This window comes from Triticum aestivum, chromosome 3A (genome assembly GCF_018294505.1).
Source record: "Triticum aestivum cultivar Chinese Spring chromosome 3A, IWGSC CS RefSeq v2.1, whole genome shotgun sequence".
Taxonomy (NCBI): domain Eukaryota; kingdom Viridiplantae; phylum Streptophyta; class Magnoliopsida; order Poales; family Poaceae; genus Triticum; species Triticum aestivum.
In genome coordinates, this window is record NC_057800.1 from 263,058,148 (window position 1) to 263,080,138 (window position 21,991).

General features: G+C 48.9%; 1 protein-coding gene across 5 annotated transcripts in view; it reads left to right on the forward strand.

The window, feature by feature from the left end:
- Window positions 1-5,105: 5,105 nt before the first annotated feature.
- Window positions 5,106-21,991, forward strand: part of LOC123061149 (piezo-type mechanosensitive ion channel homolog) — a 48,082-nt gene continuing 31,196 nt past the window's right edge. For 2 of the 5 annotated variants that reach the window (XM_044484096.1, XM_044484098.1), the window contains exons 1-7: window positions 5,106-5,405; window positions 6,185-6,265; window positions 10,932-11,091; window positions 11,235-11,380; window positions 11,694-11,850; window positions 11,960-12,146; window positions 14,969-15,084. In XM_044484096.1, the coding sequence (XP_044340031.1) occupies window positions 5,345-5,405; window positions 6,185-6,265; window positions 10,932-11,091; window positions 11,235-11,380; window positions 11,694-11,850; window positions 11,960-12,146; window positions 14,969-15,084 (908 nt within the window). In that variant the 5' untranslated portion in view covers window positions 5,106-5,344. Of the gene's footprint in view, window positions 5,406-5,842; window positions 6,042-6,184; window positions 6,266-10,931; window positions 11,092-11,234; window positions 11,381-11,693; window positions 11,851-11,959; window positions 12,147-14,968; window positions 15,085-21,991 lie in introns of those variants that run through there. The other 3 variants (XM_044484097.1, XM_044484099.1, XM_044484102.1) reach the window with 3 other exon arrangements.

Consider the following 21,991-nt stretch of genomic DNA (forward strand, 5'->3'; position numbering starts at 1 on the left):
CGTAGAATATGTAGGAACCAATATGAGCATCCAGGTTCCGCTGTTGGTTATTGACTGAAGATGTGTCTCGGTCATGTCTACATAGTCTCGAACCCGTAGGGTCTGCACGCTTAACGTTCGATGATGATTTGTATTATGAGTTATGTGTTTTGGTGACAGAAGATTGTTCGGAGTCCCGGATGAGATCACGGACATAACGAGGAGTCTCAAAATGGTCGAGAGGTAAAGATTGATACATTGGACGATGGTATTCGGACACCGGAATGGTTTTGGAATGTTTCGGGTATTTTTTGGAGTGCCGGGAGGTTACCGGAACCCCCCGAGGAAGTAATGGGCCTACATGGGCCATAGGGGAGAGAGGGGAGCCCACAAGGGGTGCCCCCCCATGGGAGTACGAATTGGGCAAGGGGGAGGGGGCGCGACCCCCTTTCCTTCTCCCTCTCCTTCCCTTTCCCCCCTCCGAAAGAAAGGAAGGGAGGGGGGCGACTAGGATTAGGAGTCCTAGTCGGTTTCCCCCCACTTGGGCGCGCCCCTAGGGCTGGCCTCCTCCCCTCCTCCTTTATATATGGGGGCAGGGCGCACCCCAAAGCATAACAATTGTTTCTTAGCCGTATGCGGTGCCCCTTCCACAGTTTACTCCTCCGGTCATATTGTCGTAGTTCTTAGGTGAAGCCCTGCGTAGAACACATCACCATCACCGTCACCACGCCGTCGTGCTAACGAAACTCTCCCTCGATACTTTGCTGGATCAAGAGTTCGAGGGACGTCCTCGAGCTGAATGTGTGCTGAACTCGGAGGTGCCGTACGTTCGGTAGTTGATCGGTTGGATCGCGAAGACGTTCGACTACATTAACCACGTTAATCTAACGCTTCCGCTTTCGGTCTACGAGGGTACATGGACACACTCTCCCCTCTCGTTGCTATGCATCTCCTAGATAGATCTTGTGTGATCATAGGATTTTTTTGAAATTGCATGCAATGTTCCCCAACAGTTTTCGTCCTTGTTTCTCTGGTAGTGTCATATGGTGTTATTTTACTACAAACTCTAGGGCTGTTTGTGACACTTATAGGAATAGCTCAATGGATTGATCGGAAAGAATAACTTTGAGGTGGTTTCGTACCCTACAAGCAGTTTCATCTTATGTTCTTCACGATAGGAACTTTGGAGTGACTTTTGTCGCACATTGAGGGATTGCCATATGATTTAATTATGTTATCATTGTTGAGAGAACTTGCACTAGTGAAAGTATGAACCCTAGGCCTTGTTTTCAAGCATTGCAATGTCGTTATCGCTCACTTTTGTTACTAGTTACCTTGCTGTTTTTATATTTTCAGATTACAAAAACCTATATCTACCATCCATATTGCACTTGTATCACCATCTCTTCGCCGAACTAGTGTACCTATACAATTTACCAATGTATTGGGCGTGTTGGGGACACAAGAGACTCTTTGTTATTTGGTTGCAGGGTTGTTTGAGAGAGACCATCTTCATCCTACGCCTCACACGGACTGATAAACCTTAGGTCATCCACTTGAGGGAAATTTGCTACTGTTCTACAAAACTCTACGCTCGGAGGCCCAACACGAGTCTACAAGTAGAAGGTTACATAGTAGACATCAACTACCACTATTGAAGCAGAGTGGCTTGGTGAGCTTTTGATGGACTTACCTATGGTTGAAAAACCAATCCCCCTATCCAGATGAACTGTGATAATTGAACTGTGATCGTCAAGATAAATAGTTCTAAGGCCAATATGAAGTCCTCAAGGCGTGTGAAGAGGAGACCAAAATCAGTCAGAAAATTCAGGAACTCCGGATTTATTACGTTGGATTATATCCAAACGTCGGAAAACTTGGCAGATCCCTTCACAAAGGGTCTATCATGTAATGTGATAGATAATGCATCGATGGAGATGGGTTTGCGACCCACCGCATGAGTTGTCCATAGTGATAACCCACTCTATGTGATCGGAGATCCCGTGAAGTAGAAGTGAGAGACAAGCTGTTGGTCAGCTGAGAGGAGAGTATCCCTATTTTTACTATCCCACTCCGTGAAGATGCAATACTCTCCTGATCTGCATGGCAGGTTGACATTTATCTTAATGTGTTCCAAGTGGCTTATTTGGGTAAGCAGAGATGTTGTCCTGCAGATCATCTCCTGAGGAGCACACCTATATGAATTTGACTGTTAACATCGCAGTCTGTGAGAATTGGGAGTTCTCTAATAAATTCATGAAAGGCCTTGGAGTATGACGTACACGCTCCACCCGCGGGGAAGCCTTGCGGTAGCCCAGTATCAGTCAAGAATTTGTGTGAAACTAGTCTCGCAGAAAACTTATAGTTCAAGGCTTAGTCCACTATTCAAGTTGTGATATAGTGTAGCATAAAACTCTAAGTGAAAGTTCAACTTCAAAGTCTCCACTATGCACCGGTATATAAACAATGTTTTGGAACTAAATGATGAGATGTGCCAATGAGACTTTGTGGCGGATTGTTGGAATTTGCTAGTGGTCCTTTGGCCCAAAGCCCAACTAAAATTCTGAAATTCTCTTGTCCCATTCATGCACACATGTGAGTGATGTGAGTGAGACTAAAGTTTAGTCTCACCCCGGAAGTTGAGTGAGACTTGCACCTCTTTATAAAGTGAGTGATGACCCACAATTATAGGGGATCTATCATAGTACTTTCATAAGTAAGAGTGTTGAACCCAACGAGGAGTAGAAGGAAATGACAAGCGGTTTTCAGCAAGGTATTCTCTGTAAGCACTGAAATTATTGGTAACAGATAGTTTTGTGATAAGATAATTCGTAATGGGTAACAAGTAACAAAAGTAACTAAGGTGCAGCAAGGTGGCCCAATCCTTTTTGTAGCAAAGAACAAGCCTGGACGAACTCTTATATAATGCAAAGCGCTCCCGAGGACACATGTGAATTACTGTCAAGCTAGTTTTCATCATGCTCATATGATTCACATTTGTTACTTTGATAATTTGATATGTGGGTGGACTGGTGCTTGGGTGTTGTCCTTCTTTGGACAAGCCTCCCACTTATGATTAACCCCTCTCACAAGCATCCGCAACTACGAAAGAAGAATTAAGATAAATCTAACCATATCATAAAATATATGAATCCAAATCAGCCCCTTACGAAGCAACACATAAACTAGGGTTTAAACTTCTGTCCCTCTATCAATCCATCATCGACTTATTACTTCCCAATGCCTTTCCTTGGACCCAAATAATGGTGAAGTGTCATGTAGTAGACATTCACATAACATCACTAGAGGAGAGACAACATACATCTCATTGAAATATCGAACAAATACCAAATTCACATGATTACTTGTAACAAGACTTCTCTTATGTTCTCAGGAACAAACGTAACTACTAACAAAGCATATTCATGTTCATAATCAGAGAAGTATTAATTATCATTAAGGATCTGAATATATGATCTTCCACCGAACAAACCAACTAACATCAACTACAAGGAGTAATCAACACTACTAGCAACCCACAGGTACCAATTTGAGGTTTTGAGACGAAGATCAGATACAAGAGATGAACTAGGGTTTGGAGTGGAGATGATGCTTGTGAAGATATTGACGAGATTGACCCCCTCTCGATGAGAGGATCGTTGGTGATGATGATGGCTTCAATTTCCCCCTTTCGGAGGGAAGTTTCTCCGACAAAACAGCTCCGCCGGAGCCCTAGGTTGGTTCTGCCCAGGTTCCGCCTCGGGACGGCGGCGCTTCGTCCCGAAAATTTCCATATGATTTTTTCCAGGTCAAAACACACCATATAGCAGAAGATGGACACCAGAGGCCTGTCAGGGGGCCCACAAGGCAAGGGGCGCTCCCAGGGGATGGCTGGTGGGTCCTTTCTGGTGCTTTCTTCGTCCAATATTTTTTATATATTTCAAAATAATTCTCTGTGAAGTTTCATGACTTTTAAGATTGTGCAGAATAGTTCTCTAATATTTGCTCATTTTTCAGCCCAGAATTCTAGCTGCCGGCATTCTCCCTCTTCATGTAAACCTTGTAAGACATAAGTATTGTGCTATAATGTGTAACAACAACCCATAATGCAATAAATATCGATATAAAAGCATGATGCAAAATGAACGTATCAGCGAGCTATTCTACCACTTGTATGAGCATGAGAAGAGGAGACCTACATGCGTGCTCCTCCTCCTCGCTCGCCACGCCTCGTCACGACGCGCCGCAGGTTGCGGGTTTGAGCCAAGCCGAGGACAGAGCTATGCATGTTGTCTATATTTTTGCTACTTGGAAAAATTAATGAGTCATTAATTAATAATTAACGGACACGTTAATTACTGAACCGTTTCTGATTCTTTTGGATCGTGACTCGGACGTGGGGTTTACTCCCACGACTTACTCGACCCGTATTATATAGTCAGACAGACCTTTACTCTAGCCGCCGCCGTATCGTATGGTTTCACACCATCGTTCCAGATCATTGCGCCGCCACACAAGTCTTCTCCATCCCTTCTTTCGGCGTGCATCACAAGAAGGGACAACAGGCCTTCGGAATCCCGTCTCTCATGATCCTGCACGGGAAAGGGGCGATCAGGTTTTTGGGGAGCGCATCCGCGCGACATCTGGCAGCGACGACTTCGTCAACGACTTCTTCCCCGACCTCGGCGACCTTTTCCTCAACGACATGACCGACAACATCAACACCGGCGGTTCTGCCCCCGCTGCACCGTATGTGATCTTGTCCTCTTTGTTCGAGATCGTGCTAGAATTCTTAGTTCTAGTCTATGCCCTAGATATGATATGTTCTTCTACCATGCTAGTCCGCATGATTAGTTTAATCTCTGTTTTCGTCGTCATGATTTATTTACTGTTTACTCAAATTAAATCTCGTAATGATTTGCTCATATATTCAACATGACCCGTACTTTTTCTTTTGAGGAACATGGTTGGAGAAACGCGACAGACACATTCTATCTCAGATACGAGTTGGATATCTGCGTTATGTCCGAGCATCTGGGATGGGTTTGAGCAGGACAAGCCATCCGTCCGGTTGCAGATGCTCTAACCACCGGGCAAAAGTCACACTCTTGAGCCGATGGTCAACGCTAGGATGGAGCACGGGAAGGCACACACACCCGGGTCCAGGTACCACAAATAGGCAAATAAAAACAGAGAAGAGGAAAAAGAAAATAAACCCACCTAGTAAGATCCCCTCGCCACCCTTCCCTAATCGTCCTAAAATCCTGATCTCTCTCCCCGCGCGCAAGATTCGGTTCGCGAGATGCTGCCGGCATCGGACTAGTTGGACCGAAAGGAGAGGAGCGGCCGCGGCTGCCGTCTCGAGATGGCGTGGCGAACAGGTGGGTGCGCCGGCCGCTGTCTGCTACCGCTGCTCCTCCTGACAGGTGCGGCTCCTCTTCCCCCCTGCCGATCCGAGCCCTTTTGAAATGCGGATTAGCATAAAATTTGATATTGCCACTTCATACGGCGTCTATTGGCCAATCGGGAGAATGGCAAAAGAAGAAACAGTAAAATTCCACTGCAAGATGGATTCGTTCATATTTATGCCACTCGTCTTCTCTTGGGGTCTTGTTATACTTATTGCTTATATACGATAGCTCCTATTTGTAAAGGACAACAAAGTTATGTTCTCGGATCAATCGGTGCCCACACTTTTGGTTTGAAGACTTAGTTGTTGGAATTTGTCATGATAATTTAATCTAGAAACATAAGGCTTGCTTAGGGCATCTGCAATGGTAGACGCTTGTGGAGGCGCTAATAGAGAAAATAAATACATTTTATAACATAAAAAATGCCTAAGCGCCTGAGGTTACAACGGCAGGTGCTAATTCTGCGGGCTAAATTAAAATAGCCGGGAGCTTCGCATGGGAAGAGAATCAATCAAGCGCTCGCTGCCAGGTCTTGCGCCGACGCTACGTCCGACGATGGGATTCAGGGCGTAAACTGCCAATTAGCCAGGTTTCTAATCCTGGCGCCGGTGCTAAGCGCCAGGCGTTGGAGATGCCCTTATGGATTGCTAGGTAGCTGAGTGGTTGGTATGCTTTGTTTTGGTTTGAAAACACACCTATTTCTGGATGTTTGGATACAATAACTACTTGAAACCTTTTTGAGCTTTAACATGGATTTTTTGATCTAACCCTTCAATGTGTACCTTTTTTTGCAGCTTCCTTACTTGACTGGAGCTTGATTTCTCTTGTTAATATGGTTATCTTCTTTGCTATCCGCTTTGTTGCTCCAAGGAGAGGTATGCCTGCTTTTTTTTCTACGTTAGCTAAGTATTGTCAATATATCTCTTTGGAGCTAAACTACACTTTGTTTGGATCCATATACTGTTTGAAGAACTAATCTACAGCACCACAACATAAAAGTTAATAATCCTTTTCTTATAACTGCGAACTCTTGTCAATCAAGTTACTATAGACATGTGTGGTTACGAACTTAATATTCATTTCTTAACTTTACATTAGTGTCTTCCTATGCTATTTAATTTGCTGTGGATAGTTTGTATTGTGGTATCTAGGTGTTTCTATAAAAATGCATTTGCAAAGCGTAAGAACAAATTCATTTTTTTCTTATTGACATGTGACTAGTATTTCTCGTACCAAATAAATTCTCTTTCTTATGGCTAGTAATGCGGTGTACCCTGTCCTCGATTTATTCTTTGAAAACTTCAACTTTACACGCCAAAATCTGTTTTCTCCGATCAATTATAAAACCAGACAACACACTAACTATTAGGCGTCCGACGAGGTACTCCGGCGGCAGGGAAGGAGATGTGGCTGCAGGGAAGAGCTGTAGCGCCGGGGAACGAGATGCCGCTGTGGAGGAGCTGCAGCGCCGACCATTGTCGCCATCGATGTGTGTGTTGAAGGGAACAGGCTAGAGAAAGAGATAGAGGAGAGCAGATGGACAGTTTAGCTTAGAGCAGATAGACGACTTAGACCGGGTTGGCATGCTAGGGTTCCATAATTTGCTGTACCGGATTAGCTATGTCGCGGAAAGAGAGGAGGAGTATGACACACACTGTATTCCTAGACCCCGAATCCTCCACTGTCGCTCCTCCTCCGGTGTGACCTCCTAGCCTTGCTGCTCACCTTTTTCGGGTGACCTCTCACCATTCTGCTCCTCCTCCTCTTGGTTCTATGTCGTCCAACCTCTCACAGCCCTGCTAGCAACTCTTTGTATCAGAATGCCTAAGCGTGCATAGGCAAGCTAGGTGATAGGCAGTGGCAAAACACAATGTGGATTATAGCACTAAAAGACAGTGGCCTGTCCATCAGTTCCACATGCTTCCTCTTCTATCTTGCCATTTTGTTACCTTCCTATCTTCATGGCTGCCATTACCAGAGACTTACCACCGAGCCCTTTACCCATGAAGGATATTTTCACCACAGCCCTCCTACGCTACCAGGACAAATTTGCCGTGTTACTACCCCGCCCTCAAAGGCAGTGGCAAATGTCTTGAGGAGCAACTTAGTTGCATTGCATAGCGCATGTGGCAAATATATAGTGCAGTAGACTTGGGGTACAAGGAAGGAAATCTAGACTAATAGGACTACGTAAACAGACCTAGACCCATACTAATACTCCTTAACACCCCCCCTCAAATGCAAAGTGTATGCAATAGAATAGTGGTTGCAAAAGTATAACACTACAAACAAAAATAATGAAACTCCAAAATCCGCGTCTTGATAGTGTCGTTTTAGCAAGGAATCTTCAAAAACCCGTTGAGTCAATCCAAAGAGGGATAACGAGAAGATGGCTCATCAGAGGAAGACAACACATCAGGAGTGTTAAGCTTCATGCACTAGCCAACACAACCAAAATTCTGAACTGATGGAAAGGGCCATGCAATTCACATATACACTTCAACACCCCCTCTCACATGTGACGCTGGAAGTCAACACGTGAATAGACTTAGGTATGGCTCAAGAGGCCTATATGTGGACATAGAAGGGGACAACCGTAATTTTTAGATAAACTGCAAATGCCAAGACTTGGAACTCAAGACCTTGGGCTCTGATACCATGTTAAGCTTCATGCACTAGCCAACACAACCAAAAGTCCGAACCGATGGAAAGGGCTAGGCGATCCACATATACACCTCAACAAGGAGAATATACAAGATTTGATGGGTTGTCAAAGGAAGATGCACATCAAGAGAATGAAGCGCAAAAGTTTATAGCCCAAGAAACCGGCGGCAAAAGAAGCTCGGAGGCATGGAAATGGGCGTAGACATCAGGCTTATAGAAGACAACAAGGATGGTAAGGCCAACAAAAGTTATGCTGACCAGGATCAGAAAAGAAAAGAAGGCTGGCAAATAACGATTTGATGGAAAATAGAAAACAGATGCAAGACAATGATGCAGGAGCAGTTGTGCCTGTAGGGGAGGCGGCGGAAGAGGCCATGCAGGTGAGATGTTGGCGAGGAGCACCGAAGAACATCAACTAGCGGACGAGCACCCAACACTGATGGAAGGTATACGTGTGAGACAGAGTCGGAGAAACGACCACCGTCAAGAATCACCGACCACCGAGGGAGAGAAACGATGCCCGTCGGCAAGGACATTGTAATTGCTCTTTTTTTAAAGATTGTATTTTGGAATGACTTACACTTGGTCAAAAGAACAGGCAAGGCTAGTGGCCTGTCGACAAGCGTGGAAGAAGCCCACACAGGGAGGTGCTAAGCAGGCCAAGGCATTGAGGGAGTAGGCGACGACTGTGGCGGTAAGGGTGGCCAGTGGAGCTCCGAGACTGGATGGGGAGGCGGCGAAGAGGGTGGATCGCAGTGGCTTGGTGGGAGATGGCAGTGGTGCAAGGGGCGGTAGAGTAACGCGGTCGATACAGGCAGCCCAATCCAAGAGGGAACTCATGGTGCAAGCGTTGGTGGTGTCCTTGAGAAGGCAGGCATGCTAGACGTGTGCGTCGAGCTTAGGGGTGTGCACGATGCCACTTGGAAGCTGTAGTAGCACTAGATGGGGAGGAGTCGGGCAGATCAGCCTGAGGCTATCGTCGGTGGTTGGGACTAAAGGGAGATACTGTGGCGATGTCACGTGTCTGAGTGGCAGTGAGCTCTTGTTTAGGGGTGGTATGAACAACAGTGAGGGAGTGCGCTGTCTCTTAGAGCTGCCTACGCGTGATGCAGTAGACCGACTAGCCTCCGAGACGTGGAGCAGCTGGCTGGGGAAACTTGGTGCCGGGCGGAGCAGCACAAGCGTGCGATGCAGCGAGGAAGTGTTGGAGGTGGTCAGAGATCTCGATGGCGGCGATGTAGCTCGATCTGAGGGGAGCAGGCTTCGACAAAGGCCGGTGAGAGGCGCGTCAATCTAGGAGGTCCGGAGTAGGCAAGAAGATGGCCCAACGTTGGCCCGATCTAGACGGAGTAGGCCCCATGGAGAAGCTAATGGCTGGTACATGCCGACCTCGATCTCTTGGTTGTGCACGATGGAGTCGGGAAGCTGGATCGCCTAGCGGCTCCTGTGATCTGGACGTGGCTTCGATCTGAAGCAGAGGAGGCTCGATTGATGGATGAAAATGAGCCGGGTGAGGAAATCGGGTTGGCGGTGGATGGGTGGCGCATTCAGGAAATGTTCGATGAGAATGACGATGTACAATGGAAGAAGAGTGATGAGATCGATTGAGAGAGGTGGAGACTGGATTTTTTCCAATTAGAGCGTGCGTTGCGGCATGCCGAAAACCCTAAACCTGGGCTCATGGTACCATGTTAGAGGAGGAACCTAGTTGTATTGCATAGCCTGTGGGTCAAATATATAGCACAGTAGACTTGGGGTACAAGGAAGGAAACCTAGACTAATACGACTACTTAAAAGAGACCTAGACCTATACTAATACTCCTTTACCAAGATGAACCTGTGGCACTAGCGCCCAAGCTCAGGCTTGGGGCTCCATCATGAGGCTGCTTCTCAGTGCAAAGCGATGGGTACTCGATTCAGTGCAGGCAAGGTGTTGGCAGCTGCAGGGGTTTGGGACTTTGTCATTACTGATGGTAATTGACTGGTGGTGTTGTGACAGGGAGAGGGAACATGACCCATTGTGTCTCATCTCCATCTACAGGTCGTGGTCTTCATCAACCTTGCCTTCTCTGGGCCATCATGGAGGCCAATCTGTCTGGGCATCTTCATCAAGTGTCACTAACCATTGTTTGCCTTTGCAACTATAAGAGCTCCATGGTGACTTTTGTTGGGCCTGCTACTACTTGGGCTGTTGCTACTTTGTGCCTCTTGTGTGTGGCTATTGCTGGTGGTCTGCTTGTGTTTTGCTTCTGCGATGGTCTTGTTGTGGCAGAGAATTTGGTGAGCTATGCCTGCTGTTTTTGTGAAGGCCGAGGAGCTGATGCATGCTTCACGTCTTTTCTATCTAGAATCGTCCCTTCTGTTGCATCCACTAAGGTCCGTTGCTATACCATGTTCATGTATGGCGCAAGTCCACAACCTTTTTGTCCATCAACCTTTGCTTCTGGTCTTTTTCCCTGATCGTGGGACCTCTTTTGGCATGGTTTGATTGTAGAAGATGTCATGACTCTCCTTGACACCTTTTCTAGATTAATGCTATCAAAACTCAGATTTCGGATATTTATGTGACATATGCTTTCCATTGGGGAGGGGGCGGGGTGTATTAAGGTACTATTAGTTCCTAGTCTCCGGTAAATTGACCTGTGGTCATAATCTCCTTGTGTTTGTACTATATTTTTGCCCCCTTGGGCTACATTGTATAGAGGCTACGTCAATTAATTTGGATCGGAGGGAGTACTGAATTCAAAGATGATACGTAGTCTGGTTGCAACTTTCACATGAGAAACTGTTTTCTTTGTGTATTATCTATATAATCTACATCTACATTATTTATTTCTGCACATCTTGGATAACTAATGTTCTATCCTTATCTGGAAGGATTTCACAATTGGAGGCTGTACCTATTATACTGGTGTACAGTTATTTACTCAGCAGTTGCCATTTTGGCTCAAGTTACGTTTCATATAATATGGGGAATTGAGGGAAAGGGATGGATTGTGGCTCATTCCTGGTGGGCGAAGCTGGTTGGTTTTGCAAGGTATTTAAATGACTCCATTATTTGCATTGACTTTTGTTGTGTTCATGTTCATGTATCTGCTCATATCCATGAGTACAACTGTCTCTATATGCCTCCTATGCAGGCAATATCTGGATTGCACTTAATCATGATAGTTGATGCAGGGACCAGCCTTGGGAATCACCATCTGTTATCTATTTTCTTATCATACAGCTATCTGCTGCTGTCCTTTCTTTGGTTGAAGTCTTTAGAAGCAGGATCCATCAAGATTCATGTTGGCTCAACTTCTCCTTTGACATTGAGCAAATAGGTCAGCATGTGGTGCACTGTGCATCGAGTCAGACTAACCTAAATAAATGATAGTTATATTCCTGGACTGTGTAATAGGAGATTTCAAACTGTTTTGTGAAATACATTCATTCATATACTAGGAAATGATGTTACTTCGTTTGCTATTAAAATATGTTTTTCTTGCAATGTTTTAGTCCATATATGCCTGTTTAGAAAGGATGCAGCCGAGCTGTTTATCTTACCATAGGTCTGTACTGAAGAACTGTACAAACTTAAGTTCAATACTTACCATTGTCTACAGCCTAATGGATATATGCATTTTCTGTGTGCAGGTTATCATTTTCGGGTTGCGTGCTGTTTGTTGCTGCCTGCTGTCCAATTAATTGTCAGTATCAGTCACCCTTCTTGGATTTCGTTGCCATTCTTTGTATTTAGCTGCATCGGTCTTGTGGATTGGTCCTTAACGAGTAACTTTCTTGGTCTTTTCCGGTAAGCTCCATCTTTGCTTTTTCTTCTTTGCTGCGAACAATTAGTCTATTATATTGAGATTGCACATTTGTTGATAATTGTTAAATTGTGTTTGCAATGCATTCTGAAGGTGGTGGAGGTTACTTGAGATATATTCAGTCTTCAGCATTCTTCTTCTTTATATTTACCAACTGCGTGTCAAGTTTCCCTATGTTGTGGTAGCATTTGCTGACTTTATTGGTCTATTCAAAGTTTCTTCAAAATCAGAATGGCCTGAGCTGTCCTCCGGTATTTCTCTTCTGGTGTATTACTTCATGGTAAGCAGCTAAGAATCTCAAATATAATATAGTGGGCACACACTGTGTGAGGATATTTTGAATCATATGGTAAAACCATGATATTGGCAGTGATACTGATCATCCTTTGTTTTTTATTTGCTCGTTCTTGATGCTTCAAGCTTGCTTGCTTAGTATCTGTCGTGTATAGAATTCCAGAGAATGAAATTGTACCAAATTCTTGGAGAGGCTGTAAAATGGCAAACTCATGCCATTGTTGCCACTTCATTCAATTCGTGCTTTATTAAAAAAATATGTATGTACAACCAATTTGAAAAACATTTCTTCTCGTCGACTTATTTATTCTAACATCCAGTAGTCTAAATAGTAAAAGGAATAGATAACTGTGAAGTAAGAGCATCTCCAACAGGCGCACAAAAACTGCTCCACGCGCTAAAATTTGGGTTTTTTGGGCGTCGGACAGCTCCAGCCGAAGCTGTAAAATAGTGCACGCGCAAAAAAGGATTGGGCACGCGCTAAAAAGCGCTATCAGAAGCTGCAAATTTGGGGCGCCGGATTGCGCGCGCTTCACAATTTGCACTGCGTGTTTTTTTGGGCGCGCGTTTTTGGGCATCTGCTAAATCAATGTTGGGTCTGGCGCCCTAAAAGTGCTACAGTGGTGCGCTAAAACTATTTTAGCGCGCGAAACTTTTATGCAGCTGTTGGAGATGCTCTAAGAGGGCTAGTGATTTACATACGGGGACATAGCTTCAAGCAATAACGGGAATGCCATCTTCTTTAAATTATTCTAACACATGTTTAATTTGATTAGAGATGAAGTGTTGTTGCTTGTCAACATGCATTTGTAAGATGGTTGAAACAAGTTTATGAATACTGTACCAGCAAATTGAAGTGGTAACTTCACAGGCTACGAGTAAGGTAGAGCTTAGCCAATGTAGGATCAACCACAACAGTGTAGCAACTAAACTAGTTGGATTATGTAGTGCCTAGTGTTACCCATAATGTGGTATGTGTTCCATCCAGTACAAGTGGTGGTGTTTGTTTGTTTGGATGGACATAATGGATATACACCATGTAAGGTCCTATTTGGATCAAAGGGAAGAAAAAATAGGATTGGGACAAAATGGAGGAATAGGAAAGGAAACAAGGTGTAAAACATAGGGATAGAAATACACCATTTGAACACCGCTGGTGGTGTTTGGAATGCAGGAAAAATAGCCCAGGAAATCTACAGAAGTAGGTCTCACCGGATAATTTTTCTATGTCACATTGTTTGAGTTCAGGTCTAGACATCCCCAGCATGCATGCATGCTACCTATTTTGAACTCTATGTGGGTCCCAAAGTGCATGGTTGATCAGCCTTTGGAAGTGCGGGGCTAAGAAACTTTCCAAAGGATTGGTACAAGGCTATTCCTGCCTTCCGCATACCATAACTTGTTACAGTTCCTCAGGAATGAACTTTCTTTACTTTTGCTATGCTTTTCCTCCGTCCCGAACAGGGCCTAAATTAGAATGAGCCATGGGTTTTAAGGTGGTAAGGTGAGGTGAGGTGAGGCACCCTTGCCCCTTTTCACCTTTTAAGCGCTTAATGCGCAAGGTGAGGGAATGCCGTGCAACTTAAAGATGTCGTCAGTGAAGGCTGCAACAAGAGATATAACAGTGATGGAGTGCTTTAGAGGAATGTAATGACTGTACTTAGTGAATTGTCCATAACAACCAAAATGAGATCTTTATTGTTTGCGAATGGCAGTCCTTCCACAAAGTCCATGTTGACATGGGTCTAGACAGATTTAGGTATAGGGAGTGCTTGGAGGAGGCTTGTGTATTGTGTGTGGTCAGGCTTGTTTGTTTGGCACCTAGTGCATTGCTGAATGAAGGTTTGCACATCTTGTTTCATGCCAGACCAGTGGAAGAGGAGTTTGAGTCTGATAAGTTGCTCCTTGACCTGAGCGGCCTCCTAATTCACTGCTATACGGTGCAGTAATTATATCTTTCCTGAGAGTAGGGCTGTGACCAACCTCTACTTTATTTTTGTACCTGATAGTTCCCTGGTGCAGAGTGTTGAAGTGTATATGCGGATTGCCTAGCCCTTTCCATAAGTTCAGACTTTTGATTGCGTTGGCTAGTCCACGAAGCTTAACATGGTATCAGAGCCTAAGGTCTTGAGTTCAAGTCTTGGCTTTCGCAATTTGTCCAAAAATTGCTGTTGCCCCCTTTGTGTCCATGTATAGGCCTCTTGAGCCATACCTCTGAGTCTATTCACGTGTTGACTTCCCACGTCACACGTGAGAGGGGGCTGTTGAAGTGTATATGTGGATTGCCTAGCCCTTTCCATTAGTTCAGACTTCTGGTTGTCAGTTGTTTGGTCAGCATCACTCTCTCTCCGCCTTCTCTTCTTATCCCCGCGCGCAAATCCCCACTTGATCTCTTTTTCATGTTTCCCGCTCGATGCTCTTGTGATGGCTTCCCTGGCCTAGGGCGACGCCCTATGGCTACGGCTAACTGACGCTCCAAATCCCTCAAAGCTCCAAGGTGGATGCCTTCCGCTGCAGCCTGAGCGCCTAAGCGATGCCTTAAAAACCATGGAATGAACAAAGGAAAGTGAAGTGACATATGATAGAATATACTACCTCTGTAAATAAAACGTCTTACATTTGTTTACAGAGGGAGTAACATTAGAAATAACTTTGCGTTAGTCCTCTTAATTAAGAATCAGTTACAGTCTACCAGCGCTTAATGAAGAATCAGTTACACTCTACCATCACTTTTCAGGGCCTTTGGCTTTTCACATGTCAGTAGTCAAAAGATCTTTGCCTTCTAATGCTCTTTTTCTCTCATTGTAGCTGTCATCATTCAAGCGGGACATACAAGAAATGGATAGTCTAATGTCTCTAGAAAACGACAGCTTAACAGAGGACCTTCTCCCTTCTAGGAATGCATTTTTGGTTCGTCAATCTCGGTATGGAATTTTTTTGTACATTAAAAAATCATTGAATTATCCACTTTTTATTTCCTGAACTGCGGAACATGCTCGCTATTTTATATTTTGTAATTAGGGAAATTAGCTCAGTAACACCACAGATGGTGAAATTAGAGAAACAACACCATAAAGGAGCTCAGTTACTAAATGACACTGCGATCAGAGTTTATTATGGAGAATGACACTGCATAAAGCAAGTACTCTTTTGTAAGTTTCCCAAAAATAAAATAAATACACTTGCCATTTCTTCCCTGACCAACTCCTGTCGCCTCTACTAGCAGCCACTGCTGCTCATTCAGCCAGCATTGCCACTGCTTCGTCTAATTTGTGTCCCTGCAGTCTTCTTCCTCACCACCGTCATAGCTTCTCCAAGATCTCTGAAAGACTAGGAGGACATAAACTTTATTTCAGCTATAACGACGTTATTTTCTGCATTAAACAGTTATTGTGATGATATCTGGTAGTTGAGCCCATCTGCTCCAATATTTCTTTAATTTCATCTGTTTGTGGTGTGCCTGTACTTTTGGTTCCTCTGATTTGCTTACAGGCTCTACTGCTTGATCTTACTTCTCAGATTTGCTCGTTGTGGTTGCTCTGCTGGAACAGAAGTGTGCAGATTGTTCACATAAGATGCTGAGTACCAATAATATATTACAAACTATCGGTTTCGGGTTAAGATATCTGCTTACTAAACCGAAAACCCATGTTATGTAAATCTGCCCAGAAAAAAGTTTCCACTCATTCTGGCAGGTTTGTCGAGCTCGTGAAACAAGTTTTTGGAGCCTCCTGTATTTGAAGTACAATGTGAGAGAAACTGAGAATTGATGGCGAACAAGATCAAGAAAAGCAAGATTAATCAAGTTGGGTTAGACACTAACAATTCCATGCTTATGTGCCCTTCAGTCCTAAACTCTCTTCTCCTACCCTGATTTGCCTTTCTTTTCGAGGAGGTTGAACCCCCTGGCCTCTGCATTATTGTGATGCACACATCTATCTTTGCTGAAGTAGATGCAAGGCAACGAGACTAAAGTCATGAACAAGCAGAACATAACAAAGATAACTATGTCATAACCGTTACAAGGTATGAATCTAACACCTATGATTTAGTCAACTTTGTCCACACAACACCTTCAAGAAGGGATAAATGCCCCAGAAAAAACACCCCCGCGTCGCCCTCCACTAGCGACATGGGGGGTGACTCCCCTTGAGCGTTGTCGGGCCTCCGCCCTACTCGTCTCGTCGCCGTCGGAGGCCCTCCGCCGACGAAACTTGGGCAGGCTCCAGTGAGGGTGGCGGCGGGGCCTCTCCTTGGGTGCCCTCTGTTCTTCTCCTTCCCTCCTTGCTGGGTGTGGCGGCTGCACGCGCCCGATCTGCGAGGTCTGGCGGCGGGGAGCAGCCGTGGTCCACGGTGGGCTGCTGGCTGCGACCGGTGTCGTCATGGTGGCCCAGACACGTGGTGGGGTGGACGCGGTCGGACGGGGCTGGCGGCTAGATCTGAGCGCCGTGCGCGGCAGCGGGGATGGCTGGTGGTGCCGTGGTGGCTGCGTCCTGGCGGCGCGTCTGCTGTTGCTTTGGCGGCAGGGCTGGCGGGCGGAGGTGCGGTCGATGGTTGCTTGCTCTGTCGGACCTAGGCTGGGTCTTGGTGAGCGGCGCGGGTTAGGGCAACGGCCCGGCGTGGTGGCTTCTCTGGTCATGGGCTACGGCGGCGCGGGGAGGTATGGTGGCCTCCCTGCTGCTTGGTGTCTACACGGCAACTCGGCGGTTCCGGCTGCTACGACGGTTAGCTTCTCCGTCGGCGTTGGTTCGTTTGCAGGTGGGCTGTTTCAGCCTTCAATCCCTCTCCTCGGCGCCATGTGCTACTTTCGTCGAAGGGCTGGTCATCTCCCAGCTGCGGTCCATCGCCCGTCTCACGCATGGTGTTGCAGGACTGAGCTCGTCCCGCGCCCGGCTGCAGGACCGAGTTTGTCTCGCGCGCGGCAGCAGGACTGAGTTTGTCTCGCGCGTGGCAGCAGGACCATGCTCGTCTCGCGCGCGGCTGCAAGACCGAGCTCATCTCGCGCCCGGCTGAAGGATCGTGCTCGTCCCGTGCCTGGCTACAGGGTCGTGCTCGTCTCGTGCTCGGTGTGGCCGGACGGGTCGATGGGAGCCAATTTCGGCCGGTCTATTGGGTCTCGGCGTTGGGGGTCGTCTAGGGGTGCGAAAGGCGGGGCCTTTCCGCTCGTCTCTTTGGTTGGGGTAGCGGTGGGTCTCGAGTGTGGTGGTGTCTAGGTCTTGGATGCCGGGGCGGCGGCCTTGGTGGTGGTAGCGCGGTGCTCTTGGGCAGAGCCCGTGGCTCGGTGCTGCCCGGTGGTCATGGCCGTGTGGGTGGCCTGGCAGCCGGGGTGTGGCATTCGGTGACGGTGAGTGTTGGCCGAGGTGAAAACCTGATCTATCTTCGGACAGACCGGCGGCGGTGAAGCTCGCTCCCTTCTTGAAGGCGTTGTCGCGGCTCTCATTGCTCGGCGTGGTGCTCTAGGGGAAACTCTGATCCTTGGATCGGGCGGTGGCGGCACTTAGGTGTCATAACTTCCTGAAGGTGCCGCCTTGGAGCCCTCGGTTCGTCATATGCGGCTTCTTCTCTTCACGGTGGCGTGTTCATGGTTGGAGTCCTCGGGTGCTCGTGTAGTGCTAGGGGTGGTGTTGCTGCGCCTCAGCGCCTATGTTCCTGCCTTGGGTATGTGCATGTGTTGTGGTGGTGTGCGTTTGTGCCGGGTGGTTGTTGATAATGGCTTTATGTATAAAGCGGGGCTAAAGCCTTTTTCGGTAAATTCTTTTTGGATCATAACCAAATAAAAACTTCTCGAGTTATCAGAATCCATAGTCAAATTCAGTCCTTGGTTATTCAAGTTAGATGAAATAGTAATAGTTTGGCTCTCCCTCGTGCTGTTGTTGACAAGGATTTTCATTCGGGTTCTTGAGACCAACCAATGAAGGCCAGCACATCAGCAAGGAGACAATGCTAACGACGCAAGTTCGTCGCTGTTGAGCCCGACCAATAAAGGCCAGAACAAGAGTTTTCACCCCGGACATGAAGTGCTGCTCCAGTCACCATCTTGATGACATATCTTTGAATAGTTGTGCCAGCCAATACTCCATATCAGGCCTGAGTGGTGCTAGCAGATGGATGGAACGTCTTCCCACCTTAAGACTGTCACCCGACACAGATCCGTCCGCTGTCACTCCACACTAACGTAAACCAACCTGCAACATCCACCACAACCTTGAAGCCGTTTCCCCTGCGTCCTCCTTGTGAACTTTGCAAGGTCTCGACGTCCTCCGTGGGAAGCACGTGCAGGGTCTGGCTGGTGGTGAAGAGAGGCGAACGTCGCCGTCCCTGAAGCAGACATCGCCAGTGCGACCCTGCCCCATCAGCGCCGGACACCGCCATTGGCATTGGGAGCCTCCCTGTGCACAGGCCACTGCCCGTGTGCCGAAAGATAAGCGCCCGCCCTCGGCTGATCAACGACGTAGATGCCGACGATGAGCAACGTGTTCGCGGTGCCACGCGAGTACATGCCATGCTCAGAAATGCTGCGTGAGAACCCAAGGAATGCGAGGCTTGCATCAAACTTAGTGTTCCACGCCCTTGGGGCTTGCCGGAGACCATACAGGGCCTTGTGTAGCCTGTACACGCCCTGCTCGCGGTTCTTGGCAACGAACCCTGGAGGCTGGGAGACGTACACCTCCTCGTTAAGGTCGCCGTTGAGAAACACCGACTTGACGTCCATGTGGTGTACCTCCCACCCGTGGTGAGCACCCGCGGCAAGGATGAGCCGCACGGACTCCAGCCTTGCCACTGGAGCAAAGACTTCCTCGAAGTCCACTCCTACACGCTGCACATAGCCCTTTGCGACGAGGCGTGCCTTGTGCTTGACAATGGCGCCGTGCTCGTCCTTCTTCACCTTGAACACCCACTTAAGCCCGATGGCTCGATGCCCAACAGGTAAAGTGGTGAGTGTCCAAGTGGCGTTGTCGTTGATCGACGCCAGCTCGTCGCGCGGCACCAGCAATCCTCTTGCTCGGCCTCCGCGAACGTGGTTGGCTCCTCGCCGGCCATCAGATGCAGGACGTCGTCGTCATCAATGTCTTCGTCCTTGGGCTGTTGCGGTGTTGCCGCAGCCTCGCCGAGGAGATCCCCCATGCGTCGAAACATGTGGGGGGCGCCAACGCCATCGTCGGCGTCGAACAACCCCAACCTTGCTGTTGGCGGGGTTGCAAACAGCCTCCCGGGAACCACCTTGCTTGACGACAGGGTGTCTGGGGATGCTGTGCTTGGGGACGGTGTTCTTGGGGTTGCAGTTCCCGGATCCACACCTGCCGGGCTTCCCGGGGTCTTGCTTCCCGGGGTTGTAGAGTACATCGGGTACTCCACGGTGAAGGAGCTGCTTGCTGGGGACTCCCCCGACGCCTCCCAAGTCCATCGCGTGTCTTCGTCAAAGATGACGTCACACGAGACATGCACACGCTTCGCGACAGGGTCGTACATCTTGTACGCCTTGGAGCCCGTCTCGTAGCCCATGAACACCATCGGGGTGCTCCTGTCGTCGAGCTTCTTCACCTGAGGGCGCGTCCTCTTGACGTGCCCGACGCAACCAAAGGTGCAGAGGAAGCGTATGTCGAGCTTCCTCCCATACCACGCCTCGTAAGGTGTCTTGCCGTCGACACTCCTTGTGAAAGAGCGGTTGAGGATGAAGACGGCTGTGAGCACGGCCTCCCCCCAGTACGTGCTCGGCACCTGCTTTGCCTTGAGTATGCAGCGTGCCATCCCGAGCACTGTTTTGTTTCTCTACTTGACGACGCCGTTCTGCTGGGGCGAGTAGGGGCCATCAGGTGACGTTGTACCCCTTGTCGTTGTAGTGCTTGTAGAACGTGGCCGACGTGAACTCGCCGCCACGGTCCGTGCGTAGCACGGGTAGCTTGTGGCCGCACTCGACCTCTGTTGCTGCTTGCTGCTTGACGATGGCTTGCCCCGCCTCGTCGTTGGAGGCGAGGAGCAGCACCCACATGAACCTGCTATAGTTGTTGACGAGAAGCGGGATGTAGCGACGCCCTCCTGGCATTGCTGGGGTGATTGGGCCGCAGAGGTCCCCGTGAACAAGCTCCAGGGGTTTCTGTGCCCGATAGCGCGCCTTCTCAGGAAAGGGCAGGCGCCGCTGTTTCCCGGCAAGACACGCGTCGCACAGCTCGTCGGCGTGCTCGATGTGAGGTACCCCGCGAACGAGGTTGCCTCGCGCCATATTTCGCAACCCGTCGAAGTGATGGTGTCCTAGCCGGGCATGCCAACGCCACGCGTCGGAGACATGGCCCACGGCAAGACACACAGGATGCACGGATTGAAAGAAGAGCTTGTAGAGGCGGTTTGGCCAGCGGGTTACCTCGATGAGCAGCCTCTTCTGCTGGTCGCGCACGGTGAGAACACCGCGGCGGATGCCGATGTCGAACCAGCCCTCGTCGAGCTGTCCGATACTCACGATGCTGCTCTTGAGCGCCGGGATGAAGTAGACGTCCGTGAACGCCGTGTGATCACCCCCTTTGTCGGCGAAGATGACGGCCATGCGCCCGTGGATCTGCACCACGGAACCGTCCGCGAACCGCACCTTCCCGGTGATTGAGCGGTCTAGCTCCGCGAACGCGTAGACCGAACCAGTCATGTGGTTCGTGGCGCCGGTGTCGAGGAACCAACCCTCACTTTGCTTGTCTCCTACAAGCGTGGTTGTGGTCACAGCTCTCTCCTCGTTGAGGAAGACGTAGCCACACGCACATGCCGTTGTCGGGGAGCCATCTCCCGTCAACAAGGTGGACTCCGAACACTTCGATGTCGGGGTGTGGCTGAGCTGAGTCTCCGTGCGCTCCTGCACGGAGTCGATGGTCGCAAGCATCATGGTCGGAGCATGGTCCGCCATATGCGTCCTTGCCGCGCCAACTTGCCTGACCTCGTCGGGTCCCGAGGTCTTCGGGGACGCCGTCGTCGTCGTGTGGTTCCCCCACACCCGGGCTTTCACCGCCTCCCAGTCGACAGGCCCCGAAAACGTCGTTGTTGGGGTGTGGGCTGTCACTGAAGGGATGGAACCCGTGGACGGGCTCCGTGCCTCCTGCACGGAATGGGTGGTTGTCGGGGCCGTGGTCGCGGGAGACGCTGAGCTCTCCTGCACGGGCTCGACTCTTGCCAACATCATTGCTGGCCCACCGTCCACGTCAGCCTGGACGAGGTTTGCCGTTGCCGCGGCTGCCTCATCGGCTTTCCTCGTGTGGCAATCCCGGATCCAGTGACGCGGCATGTTGCAGTAGCGGCACTTGTTCCGGTTGCCATTGCCGCCAAGTCGCCCAGGTCCACCTTGTTGCTGGGCTGGCCCGGTCTACGACCGCGGTTGGCGCCGCCGCTCTGGGCGTGGCCTCTGCCTCTGCCACGCGCTCTGCCTCCCGTGGCGGTCCCTCCCCTGCTGCCAGAGGAGCCATCACGGCTTCGCTGCTGAAGGCGTGCGTCCCACTGCTCCCAGGTGAGCAGTAGTTCGCCGCCGGCGCGGTTGTTGGCTTCCTCTCTGCGCTCCTCGACGACCTTGAGCCGCCCTACCAACTCCTCGATCGTCATGGTGTAGAGATCCACCAAGCTCTCGATGGACCAGGCCAGTTGCTTGTACTGCCTGGGGACAACGCGGAGAAACTTGAGAATCACCATCTTGTTGTCGATGGGATCGCCGAGCGTTGCGAGCTCGGTGACGAGACCTTGCAACCGCAAGGCGAAGTCGTCGACTTGTTCACCGGCCTTGAACCGGATCTCCTCGTACTGGAGGCGCAAGGTCTGGGTCTTCGACTCCCGTACGCGCTCCACGCCGATGCGCAGAGTCTT